Source organism: Ranitomeya imitator, chromosome 8 (assembly GCF_032444005.1).
Source record: "Ranitomeya imitator isolate aRanImi1 chromosome 8, aRanImi1.pri, whole genome shotgun sequence".
NCBI lineage: Eukaryota > Metazoa > Chordata > Amphibia > Anura > Dendrobatidae > Ranitomeya > Ranitomeya imitator.
In genome coordinates, this window is record NC_091289.1 from 17,958,568 (window position 1) to 17,975,522 (window position 16,955).

Below are 16,955 nucleotides of genomic sequence, written 5' to 3' on the forward strand. Positions count from 1 at the left end.
AAGTCGCTTAAGTGCGAACGTATTGGATTTCCCGCTGTAGTCGCGGCACTATCAATTACCGCATGCTGTGAAAAAGCGGAGACGATGGGCAGCAATAAAACTGGATGTGAGGAAACTGTCAGACTTCCAGCCCCGGCGGCGAGGACTGAATTACAATGTACGGTCCTTTGTCTTATGGAAAATGCCACATTGGGACGGGTTTAATAATCCGCTGCCTTAGCTGCCCATGGGGGGCTCAAAATTTGGGTAAATCTCCATTGCTCCAATGAGACCCACCCTCAATATAATGACGCTTTAACTCCCCTGACATGTATAGTTTAGTAATTATTTGCATTTCCTTTCCCATTATTTTTTTTTTAATCCCTCTGTTGTTCCTCCTGGAAATGTAAAAAAATAAAATAAAATAAAACATTATATATATATATATATATACATACACACATACAATCTTTTTGTTTTTATATAGAGCTAAAATATTCCGCAGCGCTTTACAGCTTGCACACATTATCATCGCTGTCCCTGATGGCGCTCACAATCTAAATTCCTCATCAGTATGTCTTTGGAATATATATATATATATATATATATATATATATATATATATATATATATATATATATATATATATATATATATATATATATATATCTTACAATTGTGAAGGGTGTGTGTTACACCCATTAGTCAATTTATTCATACATTTCCAGGAGGAATAACAGAGGGACATCACTATGCAGCGTTATAAGAAAAAAAATCATCCAGCAATTTTATTGAAAATACTAAGGCTATGTGCACAGAGAGGTTTATTTTTATTTTTTGAAGGAGTTTTTGTCCAAATTTTCCTTTAAAATCTTCAAACTCTGAAAAAACTTGGGAGTTTTCACTCAGTTTCTGCTCCCAAAACTCAACAACAACAACAAAAAAACACATCCTAAAAGGAGTTTTCCATGAGTAAAAACCCCCAAAAAACCCCATAGAATTATTTTATTCCAACAGCGCCTCCCATCAGCTCACAGGTTGTTCATGGTATTGCAGCTCATCTTTATTTTAAGCCGAGAGGCAACGCGAACATTGGCAGGTTGAGAACACACGTTCCATTAATGTGAGAATGTGTCCACGATTCCACAGCTTTCTTATATAAAATATATATTTTATTAATTTTTTCTAATTTAAAAATAATACTTCTAAAGCTCTTGAACACAATTTAAAGGGGTCTTCCTAAAAATAACTTGGGTGTATACATAATTTATTTCTTTAATGCATCTAATATAAAAATGAAGAAATTTGGTGGATGATCTTGATTTAAAAAAAAATCTAATTTTTGTTTTATGTCTACAGCTGTTGTGTAGTGGATGCTTTCCTGAAACGGAAAGTACTTGCAAGCAGCATAATACAAAGAATAGCAGGTTTACCCAGAATCCTTTGCAGTAGGCGGAGCTATGCAAATCATCTCTTTCCACCCCTGTCTAATCCACAGCGCTTGGAACCGCCAAGCGTGCAATGCTGCGGATTAGTTTCTAAATTTACACAGCCAACCAATTCCTACCTGTGGGCACGTGTTTCGGGCTTTAGGCCCTCATCAGCACAGGGCTGGAATTGGTTGGCTGTATGGAGTGGGGCTCGGTGAGCAAGCGATACATACATGCTAGCCACCTTAGGGAGAGACCCAAGTTGGGCTAAATGTAGCGGGACGAAAGAGACCGAAAAGCCCTCTACTTAAAGGAAATACATAGTGGATGCTTTCCTGAAACGGAAAGTACTTGCAAGCAGCATAATACAAAGAATAGCAGGTTTACCCAGAATCCTTTGCAGTAGGCGGAGCTATGCAAATCATCTCTTTCCACCCCTGTCTAATCCACAGCGCTTGGAACCGCCAAGCGTGCAATGCTGCGGATTAGTTTCTAAATTTACACAGCCAACCAATTCCTAAGAATTGGTTGGCTGTGTAAATTTAGAAACTAATCCGCAGCATTGCACGCTTGGCGGTTCCAAGCGCTGTGGATTAGACAGGGGTGGAAAGAGATGATTTGCATAGCTCCGCCTACTGCAAAGGATTCTGGGTAAACCTGCTATTCTTTGTATTATGCTGCTTGCAAGTACTTTCCGTTTCAGGAAAGCATCCACTATGTATTTCCTTTAAGTAGAGGGCTTTTCGGTCTCTTTCGTCCCGCTACATTTAGCCCAACTTGGGTCTCTCCCTAAGGTGGCTAGCATGTATGTACAGCTGTTGTGCACAGCTATGCGTCTCTATGGTAACAGACTACAAAGAAGCGCTGTGTAGTCAGATCCTACAATCCTGTTTTCATTTATCTGTCTCTTACCGCCTCCTATTTGATTCTGGTAATGGATAGACAAAAAGGTAGCAAGACTGTAGGATCGGAGTGTTTGTTTGCGGACGGTTACCATAGAGACACATAGGTTCGCATAGAAACTGTAGACGTTAAAAAAGATTCTTTCTATATGAATTTGCTAAATTACTTCATTTATGTAGTCAAAAACCAATTAAACCTAAGAGGTGACATATTATTCCATATTCTTGATTGCGAGACTCCAGATTATCGTACAGTTCTGTACTGGAGTATCAGAGGTTTCTGAATTATTAGATGCCGGATTATAGGAATTTTACAATATTAATCCCAATTTTTAATTTTTTAGTCATCACCATTATGCGTATCATTCCCATCTGAGAGATCCCTTCTGTGACCATGTATGGGGGGGGGGTCGTTCCATAAGTTGCTATCTTGATTGGTCGTTATAGGTAACCTGAAGCTCTTCCCTTCCCGGGAATACAACAATCATTTTTTCTAACAGGAGAGAAGATTAAAAAAAAAGTAAAAAACAAAAAAAAAAAAAAAAAAATTGGGATAATTAGGCCTCGTGTATATAAAAAATGCTACAGATAAGAATGAGACCTGTTTCCCATAGCAACTATTCAAATTTCTTACATTCTCTATTAATTGTGCTGAATACTGATTGGCTGCTAATGGCAACACCCACGCTGAAAAGACTGAAAATGAATACTGATTGGCTGCTAATGGCAACACTCACGCTGAAAATAAAATCAATGAATGCTGATTGGCTGCTAATGGCAACACCCATGATGAGAAGAAAGAAGATGAATTCTGATTGGCTGCTAATGGCAACACCCATGATGAGAAGAAAGAAGATGAATTCTGATTGGCTGCTAATGGCAACACCCATGATGAGAAGAAAGAAGATGAATTCTGATTGGCTGCTAATGGCAACACCCATGGTGAGAAGAAAGAAGATGAATGCTGATTGGATCGTAATGGCAACACCCCCGAGGAAAAGACTGAAGATGAATTCTGATTGGCTGCATTGAGCAACACCCCAATTTTTGATGCATCGTGAAGCCTAATGTTTACAACAGTCTTTGTTATCTGCGAGGATTCTTCTTTTTTTTTTTTTAACATAATTTATATTTATTTTTAGAAATATTTTTTCCCTAAGAAATATATAGTCGTTCCTCTTGGACTTGAGATGCACAAAATATCTTGAAAAATGTCATAATCGAGTTGTCCGATCCGCTGAGGTCCATTTTTGCATAGCATTAGATGTCACAGATTAAAAAAAAGTATCCATAAAAAAAAAATTCAATAATTTTTGTAAAGCAATGAATGGTACCAAAAGTGAAAAATCCTCAGCTCCGGACTCGAGATCCGGCGTAGAAGATCACTCGCCTCTCGTACACCTTCTTCATAGTGTTCTCTATCTGCTTGAGGAACACCTGCGGAATCCGACCGCATAACGTGTGGACGCTTTCCAGGAATTTTGTCTGTAGGGGGTAATACATGGACTGGAAAAGATTTCCATCAAAGGGATACTGTCGGGGGAGGGGAGGGGAAAAACAAAAAAAGGTATGTTAGGGCATAAAATTATACCAAAAAAAATCACCACATTCACAATTTTAGATTGCGGCTGTTAAGTATCCGTCGCACGTACGTCACGTATCACTTCGTAGAAAGCCTTGAACGCTGGTTGCTTATCATCATGATAGACGCCCCTGTTACCGTGGAGGATAGACACGCCATCTTCTTCTGCAGATTTACAGTTGCTCCCGTACATGCAGTGATCGGGTCGATAATTCCACTGACACGGAAACACAAACAAATTCTCTAAAAAAAAAAAAAAAAAGTTATAAAATTTTTTTGCAAAAATAAAAATAGAATTTGGTATATGTTATTATGTAGCCACATCCCTTTTTATTAACATAATCTGGAAAAAAAAGAGCAGAACTGCAGTGTAAAGCACCGTGAAGGGACAAAAATGTAATCTCTTACAAAAAGAGGTTTTAGACTACCATAGCCTCCCACTATACCGTGCAGATAAGCTGGAGTCAGTGATGACAGCACTTCCCCAGAGGAGAACAGCTACAATGCAGTGACTCTTATGCAGTATTGCAGTCATTTTTACCTGGGTTGAAGGAGAATATGATATTTAGTAAGTCTTGGTCTCCCCATGTGATGTAGTTTTTGTATTTCTGATATAACGGATGGAGCATCTCTTCCCACGTCAGACCAGCGGGAATCATGTTATTCTATGAGAAAAAGAAAAACAAAATAGGATAATTAGACATAAGCGCGCAGCTGGCCGATGTGATAAAGGCAGCACAGAGTGTTTCAGCACCTTATGCTGTTTGCACCTGAGGCTTGTGCCCAGAGCAAATCTTCAAGGGCTGTTCCTAGAACACAAAAAAGGATCACACGATAGATGGAAAGTGCCTGATCACTGGGGAAACATTATTATTGATCACAATATTGGGAGGGACCGCATTGTTTACTTTACACATTGGTAAGGTATTTAGTTGGTAGGGTATTGTTTACTTAATACATTGGTAGGACATTTAGTTGGTAGGGCATTGTTTACTTAATAATTTGGTAGGGCATTTAGTTGGTAGGGTATTGTTTACTTAATACATTGGTAGGACATTTAGTTGGTAGGGCATTGTTTACTTAATTTGGTAGGGTATTTAGTTGGTAGGACATTGTTTACTTAATGCTTTGGTAGGACATTTAGTTGGTAGGGCATTGTTTACTTAATACATTGGTAGGACATTTAGTTGGTAGGGCATTGTTTACTTAATACATTGGTAGGACATTTAGTTGGTAGGGCATTGTTTACTTAATAATTTGGTAGGGTATTTAGTTGGTAGGACATTGTTTACTTAATACATTGGTAGGACATTTAGTTGGTAGGGCATTGTTTACTTAATAATTTGGTAGGGTATTTAGTTGGTAGGACATTGTTTACTTAATGCATTGGTAGGACATTTAGTTGGTAGGGCATTGTTTACTTAATTTGGTAGGGTATTTAGTTGGTAGGACATTGTTTACTTAATGCTTTGGTAGGACATTTAGTTGGTAGGGCATTGTTTACTTAATAATTTGGTAGTGTATTTAGTTGGTAGGACATTGTTTACTTAATGCATTGGTAGGACATTTAGTTGGTAGGGCATTGTTTACTTAATTTGGTAGGGTATTTAGTTGGTAGGACATTGTTTACTTAATGCTTTGGTAGGACATTTAGTTGGTAGGGCATTGTTTACTTAATAATTTGGTAGGGCATTTAGTTGGTAGGACATTGTTTATTTAATTCATTGGTAGGGCATTGAGTTGGTAGGACATTGTTTACTTAATACATTGGTAGGGCATTGAGTTGGTAGGACATGGTTTACTTAATAGACTGGTAGGGTATTTAGTTGGTAGGGGATTGTTTACTTAATACATTGGTAGGGCATTCAGTTGGTAGGGTATTATTTACTTAATACATTGGTAGGACATTTAGGCTGTGCGCACACGATGCAGATTTGGTGCAGAATTTTCTGCATAAAATCTGCATCTCCTGGCAGAATCCGCAGGTGCGTTTTTTATGCGTTTTTTGTGCGTTTTTTTGTGCGTTTTTTGTGCAGATTTTACCAATGGATTTCTATAATGGAGAGGTGCAGAAACGCTGCAGAACTGCACAAAAGAAGTCCAAACGCTCCAATTACAGCGCTCCATCCAGGTGTATAGTCCAAACGAATAAGTTTATTGAGCCACCGAACAGCAACGTTTCGACCCAATGCTTGACAAAGACCCATTGGGTCGAAACGTTGCTGTTCGATGGCTCAATAAACTTATTCGTTTGGACTATACACCTGGATGGAGCGCTGTCATTTCATTGCCTGAGTCTTCTATGATCCTAGTGAGTTCCCTGGACCGGGACGGGCGCTCTGAGCTGTGAGTGCTGTCGGACATCTTTTCTTTTTCTTTTTCCTGCACAAAAGAAGTGACATGCACTTCTTTGAAATCTGCAGCATTTCTGCGCAGATTTTTCTGCACCATGTGCACAGCTTTTTTTTTTCACATTGGTTTACATTGTACTGTAAATCACAGTGCAGTTCTGCAGCGTTTCTGCTGCAGAAAAATCTGCTGCAGTTCTGCACTAAATCTGCATCGTGTGCACATACCCTTAGTTGGTAGGTCATTGTTTATTTAATTCATTGGTAGGCCATTGTTTACTTAATACATTGGTAGGACATTTAGTTGGTAGGTCATTGTTTATTTAATTCATTGGTAGGACATTTAGTTGGTAGGTCATTATTTAATTCATTGGTAGGGCATTGAGTTGGTAGGGCATTGTTTACTTAATGCATTGGTAGGGCATTGAGTTGGTAGGACATTGTTTATTTAATTCATTGGTAGGGCATTGAGTTGGTAGGACATTGTTTACTTAATACATTGGTAGGGCATTGAGTTGGTAGGGCATTGTTTATTTAATTCATTGGTAGGGCATTGAGTTGGTAGGACATTGTTTACTTAATACATTGGTAGGGCATTGAGTTGGTAGGACATTGTTTACTTAATACATTGGTAGGACATTTAGTTGGTAGGTCATTGTTTATTTAATTCATTGGTAGGGCATTGAGTTGGTAGGACATTGTTTACTTAATACATTGGTAGGGCATTGAGTTGGTAGGGCATTGTTTATTTAATTCATTGGTAGGGCATTGAGTTGGTAGGACATTGTTTACTTAATACATTGGTAGGGCATTGAGTTGGTAGGACATTGTTTACTTAATACATTGGTAGGACATTTAGTTGGTAGGTCATTGTTTATTTAATTCATTGGTAGGGCATTGAGTTGGTAGGACATTGTTTACTTAATACATTGGTAGGGCATTGAGTTGGTAGGACATTGTTTACTTAATACATTGGTAGGACATTTAGTTGGTAGGTCATTGTTTATTTAATTCATTGGTAGGGCATTGAGTTGGTAGGACATTGTTTACTTAATACATTGGTAGGGCATTGAGTTGGTAGGACATTGTTTACTTAATACATTGGTAGGACATTTAGTTGGTAGGACATTGTTTACTTAATGCATTGGTAGGACATTGAGTTGGTAGGGCATTGTTTATTTAATTCATTGGTAGGGCATTGAGTTGGTAGGGCATTGTTTACTTTCACACATATCACTAATTTAATTAAACTGTACTACTAACATCCAGGCTCATGTGAATATATCAAGACATTATGGTTTATACTTGGGTAAATCATAAAAATAAATGAGTTACATATCCTGATACCTAAGTTTTTTTTTCACCAAAAAATGCTGCAAAAACTGATAGCGGCGTTTTAGCTGCTTTTTTGCACTTGCCTATTGCTTTCTAAGGGTGTAAAAATGCAGAAAGAATTGACTATGCAGTTTTAAAAAAGCAACAGTTTTCCAATTCGGCCAGATAAAAAAACAAGTGTGTGCATGAGACTTCTGAAATCTCCTAGATTTGGCTGGCACTGGAAAAAACAGCTTTCAATTTGCACAAAAACACAGCAAAAATGCAACGTGTGAACATAGACTTAAGTTAAAGCACTGGCCGAACATGTATGGCTGAGACCTGGCAGTCCCAAGTCCCATAAGTAATGAATGGGTGTGTTCTAATGGGGCATTTTTAGAGGGTCTGAGAAGTCGGACCCCCTAGAGCCCAGGGAATTATCACCTATCCTGTAGGGTACGGACAACCCCTTTATAGACCCCTCTAATTACACAAGAGGATAAAATATTGTTAGGTCATAAATATTTACCTTTAATTTCCCAGAGCCGTGGGTGGCATCCTGTGATTGATTGGCGCTGGTTATCTCCCTACAGTCGCCGCGCATCCAGTAAACCATTATCCGGCGCACTACAGTAAATAACCGCGGCAGGAGTGGAGCCGGCGCTGTACATCTCCCTAATGTTCTCCGCTGACATCCATGTTTCAGATCAGTGAGGACATGAACATTGTCGTTCACCTTGAGAGAGGATCCCGCTGATCCGTAGCACGGCTGTCAATGTAGCGCTGAGTGAAGGACTTACCGCGGAGATTGGTTTGATTTACGATACCGTGTAAGCGATTCATCAGCCTTGTAGGCACGGTGGCGGCTCCCGTGCGCGGTTTTATTGTAGCAGCACTTACAGAACCCTTTATTTTTACACTGATGTTGGACCGACCTATCAAAGAGCAGCTTAATAGACGCCAAAATAAACCGCAATATCTACTTGCGGCATTTTTTATTCTCACCTTGTCACTGAATTTCTTTTTTATTATTATTAATTTGATTTTAACATTCAAATTTAGCCAATTTTCCAAATAGTCAGAATTAAACGTTTGCCGACAGATAGTTGCCGTAGAGTCTGTGTAACTTCTTCATATAGCTGGCTGTCCTGCTGCTTTTGAACACAGATCTGACAGCAGATTGCTCTTGGCTCTTTCCGCTTTATCTCTTCCATTGCTTAGGGTTAGGCTGGCCATACACAATAAACGACTTTAAGTCAAACGCTCCCTGTTGGGGCGACAGTTAACACTCTCGATCTACCGTGCCCATAGATGCAAAGCTCGCCCGAGCACGCGTGTATGTTCACGAGGATGTAACCTGCTGCCAAACTCTTTAGGTGGTGACTACTCTCCTAAGAATAAAGGATCGATCAATTAAAATTCAACCGCTCGATCCTTTACTCCTCCAACGTACGACATCTGAGGGGGGGCTGGGAGACCTCTTTACATATTAGAGGGTCACCCGTTTCCATATAAACCGATGACTTTAGCTAATGAACATCTAACGAGTATGGCCATCTTAACAGAGTAACTGGGAGAAGAAGGGGTGTGCACACAACAGATCAAGGTGTGTAGAGGGGGCAAAGCATCCAAAGCATCAGGGAGGACAGATCACATAGACTGTAGAGAGTAGGGAAAGAACACAGAGATTGCAGAAGAGGGGGAAACAATCACAAATTCCTCAGCATTCTGTCAGCAAGTAAGAAAAGATACAAGGGCAAGGGAAAATCAGTACAGAAATGAAGCTGTGCTGATACATAAGAGCTAGTGAGGATATCAGTGTCCTGGACACATCACATCCAGCCAGCATGTATTACTGAAAATGACACATCCACTTGAAATCCTGGGGCTCAATCAGAAGTATTTTAAACAGATCTAATTGATAATATTTATCACTCTGTCAGAAACTAAGGAAAGATACAACACAGGCCGTACAAGTGAAAATCAGTACAGAAATGAAGCTGTGCTGATACATGAGAGCTAGTGAGGACATCAGCGTCCTGGACACGTCACATCCAGCCAGCATGTATTACTGAAAGTGACACATCCACTTGAAATTCTGAGGACCAATCAGAAATATTCTAAAAAGATGTAATTGATAATATTTATCACTGTCAGCAAGTAAGAAAAGATACAACACGGGCTGTACAAGGGAAAATCAGTACAGAAATGAAGCTGTGCTAATACAGGAGAGCTAGTGAGGACATTAGCGTCCTGGACAAGTCACATCCAGCCAGCATGTATTACTGAAAGTGACACATCCACTTGAAATTCTTCTAAAAAGACGTAATTGATAATATTTATCACGGCATATGGGGAAAAGGAACTTGGAGGCATCTCAGGAGCATCACTTTTTATCTCCCCCTCCTTCAATGCATTTTGGTAAAACCGCAAAGGAGACCAAGCAATGTACCGTAAAATCTGTTCCAACACCCTTCTCCCCATAGTCACGGGTCATTTATGGCGCCGCTCTCATCATACGTAGCAGAGGAGCCTTAACATCTCAGAGGTGACATTGATATATCTTCCTAGATAAATGTTCTTTTTTTCCTTAATAGGGGATGAACGTTCTTATAGGTCTGCGGAGAGGTCTATGTATATAGCAAAAAGGCCACGTCCCTTTAAGAAACATGTGCAACAACAATGACCTCTATGGATGAATCAAGGAGACTTTCTAATATTGATAAAATACTTTTTTTTATATAGTAACAATCCTTGTATGAAAAATGTCATTCCATTATCTTTCTTCCCTCAAAGGACCGTCTTCCCTCTCCCTCTGTAGAGACCATTAATAAGTCGCGGGTCCTCTCCTCTCCGCCGGGCACATTAAGTTCACTCATCCATCCAGATATATTTTATCCAGCGTTATTGCAGCCCCATGATTGATTTTCTATGCAGTCGGCGCTATTAACCCTTTTTTTTTTTTTACCTTAAACTGCTGCTTCCGAATACGTGTCAGATTCATCAACATGACCCCCGAGTTGACGCCCGTGGTGCCGTAGAATGGGTGACGGGCAAAGCGGCTGTACCAGCCGATCTTGGGGACCTCGTGCTCGGGAGCCATTGCTGCCAGCTGGGTGCCATTGAATTGCTTGAGAAAAGCCCAGATGTCGTCCAGAGGCCTCAAGAAAAGAACGTCGGTGTCCACGTACAGCAAGGCGTCCACGTCCTGCAGGATCATCTGTCCGGTAACACAAAGACATTTATTAAAAAAAAAAATTAATAACCGAATTCTTCCTCTATGTTTCATACATTTTACCAACTACCCTATAGAGAGGTGATCGACATACCTAGAGGAAAAACCCTCTAAAATTCTGTGATAATGAAATGACTCTGCTGCTCTGTCCCAGACTATACAGTAAATCTGATAAATGTGTTCTCTACTGGAGGTGAAAACTGGAAGATTTCGGGATTTAAAAACACAAAGAAAACATTCTCCCTCACCACTACAAAAATTATGAAAAAATTATTATATATATATATATATATATATATATATATATTTTTTTTTTTTTTTTTTTTTTTTTTTTAAATTTTTCTTTTGAAAAATGTTTCTTTTATGTTCTAAATCTTTCAATATTCCTATTTTCACTTCTACTAGAAAAACACACTTGTCGGCTTTACTGTACAGACTTGGACAGCTCACCAAAGTCATTTCATTATCACTAGATAAAGGATTTTTATCTCCAAGGACATTCATCACATAAAAATAATACATACACACACACAATAAAAAAAAAATCTATGTCATTTTCAAATGATATTACAGATTGCCACAGCCTAGAGAAAAAAAAAACAACTAAACATAATATGTCATAATATCATAATATACAGCACAGCACCCAAAGAAATAAGCTTTCTGGCAAACGATTACAGGCGTCTGCTCAAACTGCAATTTTTATTGGCTTGGAGCGTTAATATAATTATTCCAGTGTCCCCTTTGAAAGGTTCATTAATATTCATGAGAACGCAGAAGAGCAGCTTAGTATTAAACTGAACACACTTCATATTAATACATAATTGTTTTACAAATTTTGGAACATTTATTCAATTTTGAAAAAGAAAAAAAAAAAAAAAGATCTCATTTTAGGTCAATATTGAAGCTGCATTCTGCCTGCAGATCCACAGCTTTATTTCAGGGCTGCCTAATAAAATTCTGACTGCAGAAAGCGACCACTAGAGGGAGCTCAGTGCACATGGATTTATACAGTTAGTGCCAGCTCAGAGCTGTAAAAATCTGTATGCAGTGAGCTCCCCCTGGTGGTGGCTGCAGACAAATGCCAGCTCAGAGCTGTAAAAATCTGTATGCAGTGAGCTCCCCCTGGTGGTGGCTGCAGACAAATGCCAGCTCAGAGCTGTAAAAATCTGTATGCAGTGAGCTCCCCCTGGTGGTGGCTGCAGACAAATGCCAGCTCAGAGCTGTAAAAATCTGTATGCAGTGAGCTCCCCCTGGTGGTGGCTGCAGACAAATGTCAGTTCAGAGCTGTAAAAATCTGTATGCAGTGAGCTCCCCCTGGTGGTGGCTGCAGACAAATGCCAGTTCAGAGCTGTAAAAATCTGTATGCAGTGAGCTCCCCCTGGTGGTGGCTGCAGACAAATGTCAGTTCAGAGCTGTAAAAATCTGTATGCAGTGAGCTCCCCCTGGTGGTGGCTGCAGACAAATGCCAGTTCAGAGCTGTAAAAATCTGTATGCAGTGAGCTCCCCCTGGTGGTGGCTGCAGACAAATGCCAGTTCAGAGCTGTAAAAATCTGTATGCAGTGAGCTCCCCCTGGTGGTGGCTGCAGACAAATGCTATAGCAGAAATTAGTTCTTACGCTGTTCCTTTAACCCTTTTGGCGACACGCTGTGCAAACAGGACTTCAAAGGAGACCGAGTTTCACTATATACCGCAATACTGAAGTCTAAGTGATCAAATAGTTGCAGTTTGAAGTCTCCTGTGAAGACTAAAAAGTTCAGTGTAAAGAAAAAGTTTCTAAACATACCTAAATAAATAAGGGGAAAAAAACACTTTATTTTCCCCATTAAAAAAGAAATATAAAAAAATAGCATATTTCGGTATAAAAACACAATTTAGCGAAATATAAAATTATATAATCCCCAAATTAAATGCTGTAAAGAGAAAAAATAAACGCCAAAATTGCTGTTTTTCAAATTCAAGAATCTCCCACAAAAAAATGTAATAAAAAAAATAAAGCGTCGTATGTGTCCAAAACTACAGCTTCTGATGCAAAAAAAAAAAAATGTTAAGGGTTTCGAAAAATGGTGACACAAGCCAAGTTTTGTTCAGAATTTCCTAACATTACGTGTTAGAAAAGGACAACGCTCTCAGGAGCCATTCTGCCGATATATTAGGCAAATGCTAGTCTTGCAATTCCGTAAAAAACCCAAAACGTCGCGGACTGTCACACGTAGCGGACATAAAGCATCCGGAGGATACCCCAGCAATGACCCGAGCGGTGACGCGGGCGGCGCACGGCTCCACGAGACGCCAATTATCAGCAGAAAAAGGTGACGGAGATAATTAAATACCAGGAGCGGTAAATTGAATAGTTGCAGAAACGCGTTGGCTCCCGCTATTTAGCAGTCAGGGAAGTGAGAACTTCTGTACCTCAGAAGCAAGGTAGATAAAAGGGTGCAATATCGCTGGGGAAAACACTGCAATTAACCTCCGTGCACTCCACCTAACAGCTGCGCCGCGCCGCGAATCACTTCAACGCGCTTCGTAATTATCTGTAACTCGCCACGAGATGTGATCTCGCCCAGCAATCCCGGGGTGAGAGATGAACACTTAACATTTAAGGCACCCACAGGATGGCGCCGCTCCCCACAGCCGCTCATTCAAGGAGAAGCAATTTCATTTTAGAACGCGCAGTCGCTGCTTCCGCATCTAATGCCTGTTACATGGTGAAGTCACAGGGCCGGATACCGCACCCTACAGACAATAGCACTTAGCGGGGCTGCCCACCTCGTGCCACGGAGGGCCTGGGGAGCAGCGGTGACCTGGGGAGTAACGGGGCACGATCCATTCTGCTGCCGAGCCACCACAGGGGACATAAAGTGCTACATGGTTTCTATTGAAATGAATGTGTAAAGCGCAGGCGCACCGGGTCCTCCAGAGCGAGAGGCAAAACGTGTAGGCACAACAGGTCCTCCGGAGGGAGAGGCAAAACGTGTAGGCACACCAGGTCCTCCAAAGGGAGAGGCAAAACGTGTAGGCACACCAGGTCCTCCAAAGGGAGAGGCAAAACGTGTAGGCACACCAGGTCCTCCGAAGGGAGAGGCAAAACGTGTAGGCGCACCAGGTCCTCCGAAGGGAGAGGCAAAACGTGTAGGCACACCAGGTCCTCCAAAGGGAGAGGCAAAACGTGTAGGCGCACCAGGTCCTCCGAAGGGAGAGGCAAAACGTGTAGGCGCACCAGGTCCTCCGGAGGGAGAGGCAAAACGTGTAGGCACACCAGGTCCTCCGAAGGGAGAGGCAAAACGTGTAGGCACACCAGGTCCTCCGGAAGGAGAGGCGCTGTGGGTGGGAGCACCAGCTCCTCTAGAGCAAGAGGCAAAATGTGTGGGCGAACCAGCTCCTCCAGAGAGAGAGGCACTATGTGTGAACGCCTGGTCCTCCAGAGAGAGAGGCACTGTGTGTGTGCACACCGGGTCCTCCAGAGCGAGTGGCACTGTGTGTGTGCACGCCGGGTCCCCCAGAGCGAGTGGCACTGTGTGTGTGCACGCCGGGTCCTCCAGAGAGAGAGGCACTGTGTGTGTGCACGCCGGGTCCTCCAGAGCGAGTGGCACTGTGTGTGTGCACACCGGGTCCTCCAGAGCGAGAGGCACTATGTGTGTGCACGCCAGGTCCTCCAGAGAGAGAGAGGCACTGTGTGAGCATGCCAGGTCCTCCAGAGAGAGAGGCACTGTGTGTGCACGCCAGGTCCTCCGGAGAGAGAGGCACTGTGTGTGCACGCCAGGTCCTCCAGAGAGAGAGGCACTGTGTGTGCACGCCAGGTCCTCCGGAGAGAGAGGCACTAAGTGTGCACACCGGGTCCTCCAGAGCAAGAGGCATTGTGTGTGTGCACACTGGGTCCTCCAGAGAGAGAGGCACTATGTGTACACACCAGGTCCTCCGGAGAGAGAGGCACTATGTGTGCACACCGGGTCCTCTGGAGAGAGAGGCACTATGTGTGCACACCGGGTCCTCCGGAGAGAGAGGCACTATGTGTGCACACCAGGTCCTCTGGAGAGAGAGGCACTGTCTGTGTGTGCACGCCGGGTCCTCCAGAGCGAGAGGCACTACGTGTGTGAACGCCAGGTCCTCCGGAGACTGAGGCACTGTGGGTGGGTGTGCCAGGTCCTCCGGAGAGAGAGGCACTATGTGTGCACACCGGGTCCTCCAGAGCAAGAGGCACTATGTGTGTGTGTGTGTGAACGCCAGGTCCTCCGGAGACTGAGGCACTGTGGGTGGGTGTGCCAGGTCCTCCAGAGAGAGAGGCGCCAAACCTAAGGACACCAGTCAGCATCAAGCCACTAGACACCAAGAAAGTGGTCATTAAACTGGGTAAACTTACATATGTTACAAAAGAATCTACTACAGAGCAAGGATACCAAACCTCAGGATGCTCGCATATAAATGTGAACAAGGGGCAAGAGTACTAATCCTGAGGACACCTGCACACGTAAGTATCAAACCAGAGGCCTGGACACTAAACCAAGGGCACTTGTATATGTGGGCATCTGCCAGATACCAGGGACATGGGAACTGAACTGGAGGATGCTCTGCTTGCACATGTGAATATCTACCGCTAGACACTTGGGATGTGGGCACCAAACCTAAGGATAAGTGTCAGCATCAAGCCACTAAACACCAGGGATATGGGCACCAAATGTAAGGACAAGTGTCAGCATCAAGCCACTAAACACCAGGGATATGGGCACCAAATGTAAGGACAAGTGTCAGCATCAAGCCACTAGACACCAGGGGTATGGGCACCAAATGTAAGGACAAGTGTCAGCATCAAGCCACTAAACACCAGGGATATGGGCACCCAATGTAAGGACAAGTGTCAGCATCAAGCCACTAGACACCAGGGGTATGGGCACCAAATGTAAGGACAAGTGTCAGCATCAAGCCACTAAACACCAGGGATATGGGCACCAAATGTAAGGATAAGTGTCAGCATCAAGCCACTAAACACCAGGGGTATGGGCACCAAATGTAAGGACAAGTGTCAGCATCAAGCCACTAAACACCAGGGATATGGGCACCAAATGTAAGGATAAGTGTCAGCATCAAGCCACTAAACACCAGGGATATGGGCACCAAATGTAAGGATAAGTGTCAGCATCAAGCCACTAAACACCAGGGATATGGGCACCAAATGTAAGGACAAGTGTCAGCATCAAGCCACTAAACACCAGGGATATGGGCACCAAACCTAAGGATAAGTGTCAGCATCAAGCCACTAGACACCAGGGATATGGGCACCAAATGTAAGGACAAGTGTCAGCATCAAGCCACTAGACACCAGGGATGTGGGCACTGAAATTTGAGCAAAATGAAACCAAATGCAGTGTTGTCCTGAGCGACATGTGCCACAAATGCCCCCAACATCTACAGGAGAATCCCACCCCGCCATCATACGGTAAAAGGCGAGAATTCCTAAACTAATCTCAGGGTGCAGGCTGCAGGGTGTAAAGAGTTAATGGACGGCGGAGAGTCGCATGGTATTAAGAAACCAGCAGGAAGTCTAATGCCAAGATGCTTGTAGTCAATCTAAAAGAACAGGTGCTGCCGCTACCTCCCCCCACGGCTCTGGTATTAGGGGGTCCGGAGCGTTCCCATCCACCAGGGGATTAAACTGTGAAATGATATACATCTAATGGACTCAATCAGGGATTGTTCCCACGGACAAAGTTTGACTTCCTTGAAACACAGAAGTGTCTGCTATGTCTATGATTGAGCACCATAAAACGGATCAAAATTCTGCGCTAGTTTCTTAATACATCTTTATTCAGTCTGAGATTGTTTTTTTTTCTGATACAAAACTCCAAACCCTCTACAAAAGGCAAAAGTAAAATCATAAAATTCTAAAAAGTCACTGCAGCCACCACTAGGGGGAGCCGACATTCAACTTAATGTCAACACCACATGCAGAGAGCTCCCTCTAGTGGTGGCTGCAGGCAGCAAAACAGTAGGTTCTGCCCATGAAATTAATTTGGATCTCTGTATCAGAAAAATTGGGCTTCCTCCACTATTAATATATATTAAAAAATTAAATCAGCCTGTTTTGTTAACCTGAGATCACGCAGTGTCAGAAAATCAGACCGAGTCATGTTTGCAATGTCTTCTACATGCATTGCATCGCACCTCCA

General features: G+C 42.4%; 1 protein-coding gene across 1 annotated transcript in view; it reads right to left on the reverse strand.

The window, feature by feature from the left end:
- Positions 1 to 2,364: 2,364 nt before the first annotated feature.
- Positions 2,365 to 16,955, reverse strand: part of GXYLT2 (glucoside xylosyltransferase 2) — a 36,679-nt gene continuing 22,088 nt past the window's right edge. Inside the window, exons 4-7 of the mRNA XM_069736472.1 lie at positions 10,524 to 10,775; positions 4,435 to 4,558; positions 3,964 to 4,136; positions 2,365 to 3,844 (exon numbers count right to left, since the gene is read on the reverse strand). Of these exons, the coding sequence (XP_069592573.1) occupies positions 3,662 to 3,844; positions 3,964 to 4,136; positions 4,435 to 4,558; positions 10,524 to 10,775 (732 nt within the window). The 3' untranslated portion in view covers positions 2,365 to 3,661. The remainder of the gene's footprint in view (positions 3,845 to 3,963; positions 4,137 to 4,434; positions 4,559 to 10,523; positions 10,776 to 16,955) is intronic.